The following is a 16,675-nucleotide window of genomic DNA, read 5'->3' on the forward strand; positions in this document are numbered from 1 at the left end:
ATAAATCCCTTATTCCATAACACTCATAGTGGTTCTGCTTCTCTGATGAAACCCTGACTGACACACAAGGCTCAGTTCATGTAACAGCTGTTCCTTGATGACTTCTTGACCATCCAGAGCATTTCCTCTACATTTCTCTGGTTCAATGTGTTTGTGGTCCTCCACTGGCATTACTCACACATTGCTTTGTATTGCATTTACATCCACATATGCCTTCATGGTGCTCAGAACATGGCTGGTATTCAGTAAGAGTTTAATGAGTAAATGAAAGTTTACATGGCATATGTGTCACCATTCTCCTCTCACACTCACAGCAGACATTATTAATTGATCTTACTATGCTTTCTCATCATGCTTGAGCTTAGCCTCACAAACCTTCTCTATGCAGTGCTATAGATGGACAACTGGAGCTGGCCTAGAAGAAACCTATCTGCCATACTGAAACCTTTGAGTATAATGGCTTATACTTCTTAGGCAAATTAAATAAGCATAGAAGGTTGCAGTACATGCACATACTCAGCTCAGTAAATGTGAATTCCCTTCCCTACCTCCTGCCCCACTGCACCTGTCTTTCACACAGTAGGTACCCAATAAATATTTGTTGAATCAGAGAATGTCAGTGCAACCTTCACAAAATAAGCTGTATGATCTCTACAAACCGAAGCAAATCACACATATCTAACCTTTTAAAATAATGAATAAATAAAAGGGCAGCTAGAGTGAACTTCCTGCATTTAAAGAAGGCCACTCCCACCATTTATGGTACTTTCAGAGCTAAAGAAGACAAAATACAAACAAGCCCAGGCCGCAACCAACAAAAACATGTAACATGCTGTTAAGTACTTGAAAAGAAGGAAAACCCTTCTAGCTTCTGTCCTCCTGATATGATTAGTTCACTTCTTAGTAGCCATAGAAGACTACATAAAAGAAAAGAAGTCTGGAGAGAAAGCGTGGGTTCAAAGGAGTCAGGTAGAATTATTAGACAGGAAATATAGGGTCTAGAGAGGAATATTTCTTGTACATTTCTGATAAGGGAATCAAAATAAGGACATGATTGACTTGACCCTTGGAAATATTATTTTTGTTTTTTTCTGTTTTCCTGGCTTTGCCTTGGTTCCAGGCTACAACCAAGGCCCATATCTCTAAGAATTCTGGCAGGTACTTTCCATCCCTGTACTCATTCTTCCCATTCCATTTTCTATTTCTGTGTATAGGATGTGATGATGTCCCTGGTCATCCTGGCAATCAATAATCGAAAGCATAGATGTGAAAGAAACAAAAACAAAATCAGCAGTGTGTTTATTCCAATGGGTGAGAAGGTAAATGAAATAAGCTTACTCTATTGGATAGACAATGTCCAAAGCAAATTTTTATCCCTAATCTTTGCAATATACACATAAAGCCTTGGTGCTAAGCGGAAAACAAAATGCAATATTGTCCTTCCACATTCTTTTTCTCACTTGAAAACTGTGTGCCTGATTCCCATTGGTTTCTCATTAGGAGAGCAATTGCAAGACTACCTCAACTTAATTGACATGGATTCACACACCCAAACCTAGGGAATGCATAACCTAACAAGTAACATGCTACATCCATTTTCTGCTTCTCCATCAATCAAAATGGCACTAAGTTTTGGGTAACTGTTAAATGTGAGACATTCTCATTTCCCCTCCACATTTTGGGAAGTACCATCATAAGATAGATCCACCGCCTTCAAGGTTTCCCTAGACTAAAAGCCATGTGAAGAATAGATATTGTTTTTATTTGTTTGCAACCCCAGGGACTGAAACAAGGCCTGGCATAGAGTATGTGATGAGTACATATGTGCTGAATGAATGAATGAGTTTTACTATATTGGTGTGGCAGGCAAAATAAATGCCCCCCAAAGATGTCTCCATCGTAATTCCCAGAACCTTTTTATTATCTTACTGCAGAAGGGACTTTGCAGGTATGATTAAGTTAAGAATCTTGTGGGACTTCCCTGGTGGTCCAGTGGTTAAGACTTTGCACTCCCAGTGCAGGAGGCCTCAGGTTCGATCTCTGGTCAGGGAACTGGATCCCACACGCCTCAACTAAGAGCCTGCATGCTGCAACTAAAGATCCCTCAGGCTGCAACAAAGCTCCCGCATGCCGCAAGGAAGATCCCACCCGTCGCAACTAAGACCCAGCACAGCCAAATAAATAAATAAATAAATAAATAAATAATTTTAAAGTTAAGAATTTGGGATGGGGAGATTATCCTGGATTATATGCGTGGGGCCCAGGGTACTCACAAGGGTTCTCATAAGGGAAAGAGGGAGAAGGGAAAGTCAGCGCCAGAGAAGGTGATGGGACGACAAAAGCAGAGGTCAGAGTGATGGAGGGCTATGAGCCAAGGAATGTGAACAAACTCTTGAAGATGGAAAAGGCAAGGAGACAGATTCTCCCCTAGATCCTCCAGAAGGACACAGTCATGTAGGTACTTTCATTTTAGTCCAGTGAGACCCAGTTTGGACTTCTGACCTCCAGAACTATAAGATAGTCAATGTGCATTGTTTTAAGCCAGAAGTTCGTGATGCTTTGCTACAGTGGCAATAGGAGACTAATGTATTAGCATTAACATGAATAAACCACAGCAGTCTTTTTTTAAATTGAGATATAATTGCCACATAACATTGTACTATTTAATGGACAATAGTCATAATGACAGCCAGCATTTATTGAGCACTTAGGGAGAACCACAGTACAAGATACTTTCTAGACGTATCTTATTAATTCTCAGAACTATCTCATAAGGTAGGTATTAAATTCCACTCAATTTACAGCTAAGGAAACGGAGGCCTAAAAAAGTGAAGTTACTTGATCAAGATCACATAGTTAGCAAGTGGCAGAACAAGGAGTTGAACTCAGGCAATCTGAGTCCATGTCATACTGAGGTAGGAGATAGATGGGCCCCTGGGATGGACAGCTGGTGTTTGTCAAACGGAGTAAAATTGAAGCTTTGTTCGCACCTAGGCACTCCAAAGACAAAGCTAGTGGCAGAAGCTGAAGTTCTGCTGAAGTAAAGAGATAAGGTGCTCACTCCTGAGGTCAAGGAGGACTTCCCTGTCTGCACATGTGCAGGAAGTCTCCTTGGGGCTCAAAAAAGGAGGAAGCCCCCCATCCCATTAATAAGTGTGGACATGCACCCACAGGATCCTCTGCAGTGGGATCCAACTTAGCAAAAAGTTGTGCACGCATCTTGGGGAGGGTCCTAGGACCAGTCAGGTGTGAAAAAAGAAACAAGATAATTGGCTAAATGTAAACAAAGACCTGGAAGGACTATCCTATGTAAGTGATTTAAATCACCTCCTTACTGCGCTCCTCATTCAGGATGTCCCCACTCCTCTCCGGGTGTGTATTTCTGTCCTCCTTCTGACTTAAATAAACAAACTGTTTCTCTGTGTGCTGTGTCTCTAATAATACATTTTGTACCTATTTTTGCAGTTTTTGCCTCCTTGAAACATTCTTGCTTTCAAAGGGGGTTAGAATCAGGGAACTTTGCTTCTAGCCTCTAGCCCCTGGTGGACTGGTGGCTATGTTCAATCCCTGGACAGGGAAATAAGATCCTCCTTCAAAACTACTGTCCCTCCAAGAACAATACCATCTTGCATGCTCATGCTGAGAAGTGTGGGAAATGATAGAGAACCATAAGACATAGCCCCAACCTTCAAGTAACTTATAGATAGAATGGGAAGGACGATTCCAACACAGATGCCATGTTAGAGAGAGTATATCACAGATGCTAAAGGATTTATGACCTACATTTAAGAAAGTAAAGAGGACAAGAAAGCTGGAATATTCAGGATTGGATACAGTTGTACCTTGTAGGGCACCTGGACCATGTCAGGCAGTACATGGTGGAGTTTCCTTCCAGTCTGGGGAAACGGAATGAAAAAAGGAACAGTGACGCATGTGAGCTCGGAAATGGGGAAAGAAAATGGAAAGCCCTCAAGGGGGAAAATCTGAGAAAGAAAAACAAGAAGATAAAATACTTAATTATTTTTATGGGAATGGTACCACTTATTGAACACCTATTCCACCCTAAAGGGAACATTCACATTTGTTATTGTATTTAATCCTCACAAAACCTCTGCTAAATGAGTATTGTTAACCTCATTTTTACAAAAGAGGAAATTAAACATCCAGAGAGATTAAGTAATTGCTGAGAGGCAAGTACCCAGTAAGTTTCATTCCAAAATTCATGCTCTGTCCTTTGTTTCCTTCTGCCCCCAGTAATCTCAGCCCTTCTCTGAGGAGCAAATTTCCATTGAAGTGAGAATGACAGGCAGAGAGCTGTCTCGAAAAATGGAAAGAGCTGCTTCGGAAGGTGGCAAGTTGAGGGCAATCAAGCTGAGGCTAGTTTTATCCAGGCAGCTGTTGAACGAGCATTAGAGCATTATTCACAATCCTTGGGCTAAGCAAGGACAATAGAGAGATCACAGCAAAACGACACACATCTACCCTTCCTGGCCTTATATTTAGCAAGGGAAACAGAAGAGTAAAAAGACTTTTCCACACCAACTTGAGGTTAGTATTTACTTTTAGGAAGGGTTTGGGAGGGGTGGAGCTTTAGTTATATCATAACTTCTTATTTCATAAAAGAAAAAAGAGAAATCTGAAACATGTTTGGCAAATTACTAACATGTATTTAATCTCAGCGCTGAGTACACAGATATCTGTCACATTACTTTTCTTCATTAGTTTGTAATGTGTCACAATAAGGCTCAAATCAATGAACTTAAGAAGTATTGTTTTTAAAACAGATCATCATAATCATAAATCATCAGTGCCATGCTAGTGGGAAGCATAGGTTACTACAGAAGGACAACAGAGGGGCATCTAACCCAATTTAAAAAGAAGCTGGAAAAGCCAAGAAAATGGATTCTCCCCTAGAGCCTCCAGTAGGACACATCCCTGTGAATACTTTCCTTTTAGCTTAGTGAGACCTGATGAGACTTCTGACCTCAGCTGTGTCTTCAAGAACCTGTAAGAGATACTTGGAAGTGTGCGATGAGAGTGTTTCCAAACGAGGAACAGCAGTAAGCAGACTTCTCAGGGTAAGGGAGAGCAGGGCACATTCCTGTGACCTCCAGGGGTCAGCTCACAAGTCCTGACTGGGCAGGGAGAGGGGAGGGAAGGGGATCGATGATGGCTGGGACTCAATCAGGATAAACCTTTGAAGCCAAGAAAAGGAATTTGGGTTTTATGGTAAATGAAATACGGAGTTTCTGGGGAGTTTTAAGCCAGATAGAGATGATCAGATTTGCTTTTCAAAAAGATCATTCTGATGGGAATGAGAAGGTAAACTGAGAGGAAGGTGGGACTCAACCAGGTAGGCCAGGCAGGAGTTCATCACAAGATCCTAGATGTCCAGGGCTCTGAAATAACAAAGTTGCAGTAAGGATGAAGTAATGTTTACAGAGTATTTATGAGGCGGAATTTAAGAATTTGGTGATACATCAGATGTAGGGAGGAGAAAGCATCGAAGGTAACTTCCGAGTCTCTTTCCTGGTAGATGTGCTGCTATTTTCTGCCATAAGGAACACAGGAGAAATAATTTTTTTAAATGAAGATGAATTTTCTACAAATGGTGCTGGAAAGACTAGACATTCATGTGCAAAAAAGTGAATCTTGACACAGAACCTACATCTTTCACAAAAATTAACATAAAATAGATCACAGAGCTAAATGTAAAATTCAAAATAAAACTCCTAGAAGATAACATAGGAGAACATCTAGATGACCTTGAGTTTGGTGATGACTTTTTAGATAAAACACCAAAGGCATGATCCATGAAGGAAATAATGATAAGCTGGACTTCATTAAAATTAAAAATTTCTGCTCTGCAAAAGACACTTTCAAGGGACTTCCCTGGTGGCGCAGCAGTTAAGAATCTGCCTGCCAATGCAGGGGACACAGGTTCGAGCCCTTGTCCGGGAAGATCCCACATGCCATGGAGCAACTAAGCCCATGCGCCACAACTACTAAGCCTGCATTCTAGAGCCCGCGAGCCACTACTACTGAGCCCAAGTGCCACAATTACTGAAGCCTGTGTGCCTAGAGCCCGTGCTCCACAACAACAGAAGCCACTGCAATGAGAAGCCTGCACACCACAACGGAGAGTAGCCCCTGCTCGCTGAAACTAGAGAAAGCCCACACGCAGCAATGAAGACCCAGTGCAGCCAAAAATAAATAAATTTAAAAAAAGACACTTTCAAGAGAATGAGAAGACAAGCCACACACTAGGAGAAAATATTTGATGAACTCTTAAAACTCAACAGTAAGAAAAATAAAACCTCATTAAAAAAATGGGCCAATGACCTTAACTGATACTTCACCAAATAAGATATACATATGGCAAATAACCATACTAAAAGGTGCTCCATATCATATCTCATCAAGGAAATGCAAATTAAATCAATAAGATACAACTATACACCTATTAGAATAGCCACAATCTAAAACACCGACAACACCAAATGCTGGTGAGGATGTGCAGCAACAGGAACTCTTATTCATTACTGGTGAAAAGGTAAAATGATACATCCACTTTGGAAGACAGTTGAACAACTTCTTGCAAAACTAAACATACTCTTACTACAAAGTCCAGCGATCATGCACCTTGGTGTTTACCTAAAGGTGCTGAAAACGTATGTCCACACAAAAACCTTCACACATATGTTTATAGCAGCTTTATTCATAATTGCCAAAACTTAGAAACAACCACGGTATCCTTCAGTAGGTGAATGGTTAAATAAACTGTGGCATATCCAGGCAATGGAATATTATTCAGCCCTAAAAAAGACATAAGCTATAAAGTAATGAAAAGACATGGAGGAACCTTAAATGCATATTACTAAGTGAAAGAAGCCAATATGAAAAGGCTACATACTGTATGATTCCAATTGTATAACATTCTGGAAAAGGCAAAACTATGGAGGGAGTAAAAAGATCAGTGGTTTCCAGGGGTTAGAGGGGAGGGAGGGATGAATAAGTGGAGCACAGAGGATTTTTAGGTCTGTGAAAATACTCTATGTGATACCATAATGGTGGATACATGACATTATACATTTGTCTAAACTCATAGAATGCACACCACCAAGACTGAACCCTAATGTAAACTATGGACTTTATGTGATAATGATGTGTCAGGGTAGGTTCATCAATTGTAACAAATATACCACTGTGGTAAGGGATGTTGATAATGGGGGAGGCTATGCATGTGTGGTGGCAGGGAGTGTATGGGAACTCTCTATACCTTCTGGTCAATTTTGCTGTGAACCTGCTCTAAAAAATAAAGCCTATTACATTTTTAAAAAAATGAAAATGGGAACAATTTTGAGAATGTTGCATATAAGTCCTGAGAATATATAAGTAGAAAGGTTTTAATGGGTAGTTTAGTATTATTACTTCATCCTCAATTTATAGGAGGAAACTGAGGCTCAGAGGGGTAAAGAATCTTGCTCAAGGTCAAGCAGCACATTAAGTGCAGAAGGTAGAATTTGAACAGTTTAACTCCCAAGCTCACACGGGTAGCCATTGTGAAATGAGGTTTGAGACCTATCTTAGTTTCTTATTGCTGTTGTACCATTTTAAAAGTGGGAAAAGTAAAGGGACCTAAATGGAAGTAAGCTTTCAATACTTTACTTAAAGGGGTAAACTGTTGATACCAATAGACCATGATAAGTTATGTATGTATGTTATACATATGTTATATGTGTATGTATGTATGTGTATACACGTACACAATGCACATATGTAATGTATATATGTCTATAAGCATACACATATGTGTATGTGTTATGTGTATACACGCATGTGGGCACACACGTACACGTGTGTATATGCATGTATTATATGTGTATGCATGTTACATGATGTGTATGTCTATACGTGTGTGCATATGTATGTATACATGTGCACGTATATGTGTGTGTGTATGTATATTATAACACCAATAGCAACCACTAAAGAAAATTATGCAGGGTGATGTATTCAAAAACATTGAAAATACAGGAAAATTGATTTTTTAAAAAAATTTTTATTTATTTATTTATTCATTTTTGGCTGTGTTGGGTCCTCGCTTCTGTGCGCGGGCCCTCTCTAGTTGCGGCGAGCGGAGGCCACTCCTCATCGCGGTGCGCGGGCCTCTCACTGTCGCGGCCTCTCTTGTTATGGAGCACAAGCTCCAGACGCGCAGGCTCAGCAGCTGTGGCCCACGGGCCCAGCCGCTCCGCGGCATGTGGGATCCTCCCAGACCAGGGCTCGAACCCATGTCCCCTGCACTGGCAGTCAGACTCTCAGCCACTGCGCCACCAAGGAAGCCCAGGAAAATTGATTTTTAAAAAAGTTCAGGCAAAACTCAGAGGCATAAAAGACAAAGTGAGAAATAGAGGGAGAAAACAGAAAACAAATGATAAAATGGCAGAAGTAAGCCCTAACATATCAATAATTAATTTTAATGCAAATGGTCTAAATACTCCAATTAAAAGACAAAGATTAGGGACTTCCCTGGTGGTGCAGTGGTTAAGAATCCGCCTGCCAATGCAGGGGACACGGGTTCGATCCCTGGTCCCAGAAGATCTCACATGCTGCGGAACAACTAAGCCCATGCACCACAACTACTGAGCCTGTGCTCTAGAGCCTCTGAGCCACAACTACTGAGCCCATGTGCCACAACTATTGAAGCCCGCGTGCCTAGAGCTCATGCTCTGCAACAAGAGAAGCCACTACAATGAGAAGCCCATGTATCTCAACAAAGAGTAGCCCCTGCTCGCCACAACTAGAGAAAGCCCGTGTGCGGCAATGAAGACCCAATACAGCCAAAAACAAATTAAAAAAAAAAAAAAGACAATGATTAGCAGAATGGAAAAAAGGTACGATCCAACAATATGCAGGCTGTAAGCAAGACACTTTTTTTTTTTTTTGCGGTACACGGGCCTCTCACTGTTGTGGCCTCTCCCATTGTGGAGCACAGGCTTCGGACGCGCAGGCTTAGCGGCCATGGCTCACGGGCCCAGCCGCTCTGCGGCATGTGGGATCTTCCCAGACCGGGGCACGAACCCGTGTCCCCTGCATCGGCAGGCGGACTCTCAACCACTGTGCCACCAAGGAAGCCCATGACACTTTAAACATAACAACTTATTAGTTTCCTATTGCTGCTGTAACAAATTACCATAAACTTAGTGGCCTAAAGCAACCCACACTTACAATCTTACAGTTCTGGATGTTATTTGTCTGCAGTCGGTCTTACCAGGCTAAAACCAAGGTATCAGCAGAGTCATGTTCCTCTGGAGGCCCCAGGGTAGAATCCTTTCCTTCTTTTTCCAGCTTCTAGAGTCCATCTGCATTCCTTGGCTCATGGCCCCTTCCTCCATCTTCAAAGCCAGTGGCATAGAATCTTCAAGTATCTATCCTCTCTGACCTCTGCTTCAGTCGTCTCATCTTTGGCCTTCCTGCCTCCCTCTTTCCCTTATAAGGACTCTTGTGATTGTATTGAGCCCATTCAGATAATCCAAGATAATCTTCCCATCTAAAGATCCTTACTTTAGGGACTTTCCGGGTGCCGCAGTGATTAAGACTCCATGCTCCCAATGCAGGGGGCCCGGGTTTGATCCCCGGTCAGGGAACTAGATCCCACATGCATGCCACAACTAAGAGTTTGCATGCCACAACTAAGGAGTCCGTGTGCTGCAACTAAGGAGCCAGTGAGCTGTAACTAAGAAGTCCACGAGCCGCAACTAAGGAGACCACCTACTGCAACTAAGACACGGCACAACCAAATAACAAATATTAAAAAAATAAAGATCCTTACTTTAATCACATATGCAAAGTCTTTGTTGTCATGCAAGATTCTGGGTATCAGGACATGGACATCTTGGGGAGGGCTAGTATTCTGCCTTCCCCAAGTCTCTAGGCAGAAAAGACAGGCAGATGAATGATTCTTTCACAAATACAGGCTCAGTAAGAAGGCTGTAGCCTGATGTGTCATTAGATCCTCCTGGGGCTAAATCCTTCCTAAGGACCAGTGTTCCCTGGGGATGTAAATAATGGACATTTCCAGATTCCACTGTTTCTTAGGGAGAGGCCACTCTGCTTTCCAGGTCTGGTTTGTATTGACCCAGGGTTTGGGTGGGGTTAGACCTGCAAATGGCAGGTTTTACTACAGGTGGCAGATGCAAGCAGAGGCTAATATTCCTAAATTTAAAGTGAATGGACAGAGATGGGGAAAATCTGAAAAGGATGCTTGTCAGATATTCCTAAAAGGCTCTATGGAAAATTCCAGTGTGGAGAAAAGTCCACAAGAATTTAAGTTGAGCAACAGCAAAACAACAAACAAATAAATCAAATGACACCACATATATGCAACTCAGAACATGAAATAACTAACTCACTTTGGAAACCACAAACTAATCTTTCCATAGGAGGCTAATCTAGGAGTCAGCTAGACCAACAGGTCATTTTGACCTCTCAGAGGAAACTCTGTCTAAACTCTCCTTTAGGGAAAAAAATGCTTTTCATAATCAGTGAAGGGTATTATGGAAGTACAAGACTAGGCATCAATAACTTGTATGAAACAAGGAAGAAGGCTGACTTACACATTTCTTCCAGCTCAAGGTTCTACTAGTCCAAGCTCAGAGTCAAAATAGTGTTACATTTGGGGCTTCGCGGGTGGTGCAGTGGTTGGGAGTCTGCCTGCCGATGCAGGGGACACGGGTTCGAGCCCTAGTCTGGGAGGATCCCACATGCCGCGGAGCGAATAGGCCCGTGAGCTACTGAGCCTGCGCGTCTGGAGCCTGTGCTCCGCAATAAGAGAGGCCGCGATAGTGAGAGGCCTGCGCACCGCGATGAAGAGTGGCCCCCGCTTGCCGCAACTAGAGAAAGCCCTCGCACAGAAACGAAGACCCAACACAGCCAAAAATAAAATAAATAAATAATTAAGAAAAAATAGTGTTACATTTGGATGGGCCCACAGAAGTCTTATAAACCAAACTTTCTTGATGCCAGGGAACCTCCCTAAATGGACCACAACAAATGGACCTCTGGCCTCTGCTTAAGAGAGAGAACCTATCTATCTATTTTATGGGCCACCTCATGGTAAGAGGGGTCTTCTATGCTGAACTGAAATTATTCTCCAGACCAGTTAGTCTTGTTTTCCTCTTTAAGCTACACTGATAGCTACATTCCATCTTCTTTAAAAGTAGAAGCCAGTTAATGTAAAAAAGAACAACAATATCAAGTGTTGGAGAGGATATGGAACAACTGGAGTTCTCATGTTTTGCTGATGGGAGTGTCAACTGGTACAACCACTTTGGAAATGTTAGACAGCATCTACTCAAGTTAAAGACGTGCCTACACTGTAAGCCAAAGATTCCACTTCTGCACATATACACAAGAGAAGTAAGGGCATATTGCTTTAAATATATCTCTAACAAAAGACATGTGTAAGAATGTAACAGTGTCCATCTCAGCTCTATTTATAATAGCCCCAAACTGGAAACAAACTGACAACAGTAGGATAAATAATTTTTGGCATATTCATACAATGTAACACTACACCATAATAACGATGAGTAAAAGAAACCGATCACAGAAAAGGGCATACTATATGACTCCATTCATATGAAGTTGAAAAACAGGCAAAATTAATCTATGGTGACAGAATCATAGAAGCGTGGTTACCTCTAAGGGGTAGATACTGACTGGGAAGGAGTAAAAGGGAACCTTCTGGAGGGCTAGGAATATTCTTTATCTTCAACTAGGTGGTGGTTAAGTGGGTGTATACACATGGAAAAATCCATCAAGTTTTATACTTAAGATTTGGGCATTCTATGTATACCTCAATAGAATATTTTAAAAATGAAGTCATTAGACCCTTGTAATTTTGTTTCTTCTTTTTTGGTTAAAAAAAAAAAGGCTCCAGGGGGGCAGTTATAAAAGAAATAGATCTATGGTCAGTTGTCCACTCACATGGGATTAATAAGGAGGTAGAAGGTGTAGTGATTAGAACGGGCAATGGGCTTAGGAATCACAGACTTGGTTTCAAGCTTACTAGCTGTGTAAGGATAGTCAAGCCATTTAATCTCTCTAACCCTCAGTCTCATTATGCATAAAATGAGTACTAACCTTACAGAAGTGTTATAAGTACTACAGGAGATAAGAAATATAAAAATCTTAAACAATCATCTGTCATTTATTAAATACATACTATGCACCACACACTATGAAATACCCTACAACAATCATATGAGGAAGATAACATCTCCATTTTAAGAATGAGGAAACTAAGATCCTAAGAGCTTGTCCATAATACGTGGCAGATTTATCTGATCCTGAAGTCCATGAGCTTAAAGCATTACCCTGTGTAGCCATTGGTATAATTGGATGGTGGGTGGATAGTGAAAAGTTGAATCAGAAACTAGCCCCAGTTCTGCAGAGGAGCACACTATTTAGCTAAAGCGTCCTGTTAATATCTTAGAGGCTGGCAATCTATACCTATAGCATAAAAGACCTTTATCACTGTAAGGGAAGCTAATTCCTTACAGGGTGACTATGAGGGTTAACTGAGATAATCAGGTCAGGAAAATATTGATACATAATGACACATCATAATATGACACATATTAGGTGATTGAGTAGCCCGCCCCTGCCCACTCCTTCCTATTCTTTCTAATAATCTCCTGGCTGGTCTTTTTTTGAGAACTACCTCCAGTAATTACCCATTCCAAGGTAAGAATTCAATGTTTATAAAATTCTTATGTGGTGCCAGGCACTGTTCTAAGCACTGGGACCACTGAGGACATGAATAAATCAGCATAGACTCATTTCCTCACCCACCTCCTGAGACAAGAGTTAGGGTTAGAACCATGCTTGCATGACAACTCCTAAAGTAAATGATCTAAAGCAGACGGTTATTTAATCTCAGGTTAATTTATACTCCTGTTAACCCATCTAGTGTTCCCATTCACTCAAAAAACATTTTTTAAAGCGACTTTTATGTTCCAGGGACTGTTCTAAGCACTGAGGATACAGTAATAGATGAAATAAAGTCCCTGCCCTCACCAAGCTTACATTCGAGGGGAGGGAAAGGGAGAATACATAAACATACGTAATTTCCAGTAGCAATAAATGCTGTGAAGAGAATGAAGCAGGATCAGGATTCAGAGAGTGACCAGTGGAGGGCTGGGGTAGTATTTTAGAAAGGATGGTCAGGGACAATACTTGAGCAGAGACCTGAACGAGTGAGGAACCAAGTCATGCAAAGAACTGGGAAAGAGTGCTCCAGGCGAAGGGAAGAGTCAGCATAAAAATCTTGAGGTGGGAACCAATTTGGCATATTTGAGGCACAACAGGAAGCCACTGGAGATTTGGCAGAAAAGTGACATGTTCTGATTTACTTTTATCATTTGGCTGCTGTGTGAAGAATATATAGTAGGAAGGCAGGAAGGCAAGAGCAGAAGGGGGACACAGTAGGTCAATAAATAATTAAGAATTAATAAACAATAAATTCATTTTTGAACACCTTTTTAAAGACGTGCTACGCTTATTTAAAGCAATTTGTGTCGTGTCTCACGCAGACCACTCAATCATAAATCATATAAAGAAGACATGCCATTCTTTCTTGTGCTATAAAAGTGAATTTCATAATTCATTCAAATAAGTCATCAAATTTTGAGGTATATCTGAAAATCAAAGATGGGACTGTGAGCCTTCATAATCGTACCCTCTTAAATATAAAATTAGCTCACATGATTAAAAGTTCAAACACTACACACTTTCTAAAGTGTTCTGCTAAAACATTTTTCTTTGGCATATGCAGTGCAAATAGCTCTAGCCTTAATCATTTTTCAAGTTTTAATCTCCACGTTTGGCATATTCTGATAACATTGACAGGTTAAAAGCAACATTCTGTTGTATGCATAGCGATTCCTTGCAATTAACCTTAATTTAGGCTGAAAGTAGATTGAACAGCTGCTTCATAGCAACATTTCTAAATTTATTAGATAAATATCTCCAGAAAACTTCAGATTAAAGAGCAACAAAAACAAAATCTGCAACATTGCAGCCTTCCCTTAGTAAGGAGAGTCTTAAAGCATTGCAGGTACCAATAAAACTACTTTCTTGAGAAAAGTGACATTTTGGGCCCTTATTACACAGGGTAGCGAGAGATAACGATAACAGAGATAAGAAAAATGTAGGTAAACAATGTCCGAAGAACACATCCTACCTTCCTTCTGTAAAAGGAATTTTTGAGTCTACTGGAATTTTACTAAAGGTGTAACCACACTACAACCCCAGTGTGAGGAACCCCTTGCAAATCCCAGATGGTGTGAGTAACCCCTTGCAAATTCCAGACGGCACTCCTCAATGCCTAATGCCATCATTCCATTCCTTTAAAATGTTTAATAAATGGTGACTATTATCTATGTCATCTTAACCTCTCAACATTAACTGATATTATTATCCCCATTTATATGAAGACAGAAGGGCTCAGAACAGTTACAGTAACAAAACAAGTGGCAAAGACAGGAGACAAACTCAGATCTGATTCCGAAGTCTGTGCTTTTCCCATCAAACTGTGCTGCCTGGATGAAAAACCTTTGACATCATGTGTTAGATCTACCTTTTTCTTTTAAATGCATCTATCCTTTAAAGTCAGAATCATGTCAGAAATCGGGATAAGTGTATCTTGAAGAGGAGGGCAGGGGAGAATAAAATTTTCTTGGGCTCTTTGTTCTAATTTAACCCATACTATTATTTATGGTGTCAAATACATGCATGTTTATTGTGGAAAAATTAGAAAGTTCAGATGAATAAACTGAAAGAAAAACTCATCAAATAAAAATCACCTGCAATCCCACCACCCCACAGCACAGGTGTCTCTAGCTTCATTCGACCTCAGCAAGACGAAGCAGAGCATGACAGTATCATCCTACCTAACATCTCTCCTCTTGTCACACAAACATAATCAGACTTTGGTCTAGAAAGTGCTGCAAATGTCAGATGAGGTAACAGCAGAAAAGTCTTTAGGTTCTGACAATAATCATTGCTCTATCATAGTCTCATTTTAATATTCATAAAACATTTTGGCATTTACATGATGTAAAGTTGAGAAGTTTGAATAAATAAATTCTTTTTAAACCAGCAAACTATTTGTTAAGTAAAAAGACTCAGTATCGGCAGATAATTCCATCTTTACTGAAAACATTAAACAACATACTAAAAAAAATCTCTAGTACACAATCATTAGCAGTATATTTCAAAGAATGAGATGATTCTAACTATCACAATGCAGGAGTATAGCAGTTAATAGACCTGGGTTTAAATCCTAGCTTCACCACTTATTTCATGACCTTTGGGCAAGTGACTCAATCTTTGTGGGACTCAATTTACTTATCTGTAAAGTGGGGATAATGATAGTGACTCTTTAGGAAGATGCTATAGAGCTTAACATCGTGTACATGAAGAGCAGTAAAAGGAAATTTTAACAAGTTCAAATCTTGAAAATTTAAGATTTTAAGCCTTAATTTTTTAATAAATATTTTTTCTTAAAAAATCTATTTTCTGGGCTTCCCTGGTGGTGCAGTGGTTGAGAGTCCGCCTGCCGATGCAGGGGACACGGATTCGTGCCCCAGTCCAGGAAGATTCCACATGCTGTGGAGCGGCTGGGCCCGTGAGCCATGGCCACTGAGCCTGCACGTCCGGAGCCTGTGCTCTGCAACGGGAGAGGCCACAACAGTGAGAGGCCCGCGTACTGCAAAAAAAAAAAAAAAAAAATTTGTTTTCTAAGATAGCAAATACCAATGTTTCATCATCAGACAATGACTAGCTTTAAGAGCATTGCTACATTTACTAAGAATTAAGATATTAGGCTCTATTTTAAAAGATATGGGAATGAGTACCATGATGATTAACTCAACTACAAATGTACTATTCTAGGACTCCATTGGGTACTCAGAGCTGTATAGCATTTTCATTCATTTCTAATCAGCAACTTTTCTTATTTTCCAAATTTATCTCCCTCTTTCCCTCTCAGCAGCTCAGAATAAATACCATTATGAATGAGCTTCCGATGTACTCCTTAAAGCACTCCTCCTCTCATCTAAAAGATGGCAGTTAGATAATTAAACTATTTGACACTGTGCCAACTAACAGATACGCTATCATTCCCCGATACCCACAGCCAGCATCCTTTCTCTAGCAGCTATCCTGTTCTCAAAGTTTGGTTTTTCTTCTCCAGCCTGTGGGATGTGAGGAGCAGGAAACAGCATGGTAAGCAGTGGTCTAACTGCAGAGCAAGGGGTAGTTGCAGGTCCCTGCAGCATTTTATCCGCAGTTCATCTGCACTGGAATAATTAAGAGTTGACTGTGGTTTTGTTTGGGTTTGGGCTATTATATTTCATTCTTTCTCTATTACCCTGGTTAACTAAGACTGTATGTATGTAGCAAAAACTTTAATATATGATTACTTTTTGACTAAGAATGACGATTCTAGAGAAAAAAATCAGAAATGTATATATTGTTCATTTATTAAAATAACTTAAATACCACATAACATTATTTATCATTATATAAATGATGATACAGAAATGGAATACTCAGCAGCCATTAAAAATAATTTTGTAAAAGACTATTGAAATAGAAAAACATTTAC

General features: G+C 40.4%; 1 protein-coding gene across 3 annotated transcripts in view; it reads right to left on the reverse strand.

Annotated features, from left to right (window-relative positions):
- TM2D1 (TM2 domain containing 1) overlaps positions 1-16,675 on the reverse strand; it is a 139,974-nt gene that overhangs the window by 68,425 nt on the left and 54,874 nt on the right. The window contains exon 6 of one of the 3 annotated variants that reach the window (XM_079915658.1): positions 15,031-15,775. The exons of 1 other annotated variant lie outside the window; for it this stretch is intronic. In XM_079915658.1, coding sequence (XP_079771784.1) covers positions 15,545-15,775 — 231 coding nt within the window. In that variant the 3' untranslated portion in view covers positions 15,031-15,544. Of the gene's footprint in view, positions 1-15,030; positions 15,776-16,675 lie in introns of those variants that run through there. One more of the 3 variants, XM_079915660.1, reaches the window with a different exon arrangement.

Source organism: Stenella coeruleoalba (assembly GCF_951394435.1).
Source record: "Stenella coeruleoalba genome assembly, chromosome: 1".
NCBI lineage: Eukaryota > Metazoa > Chordata > Mammalia > Artiodactyla > Delphinidae > Stenella > Stenella coeruleoalba.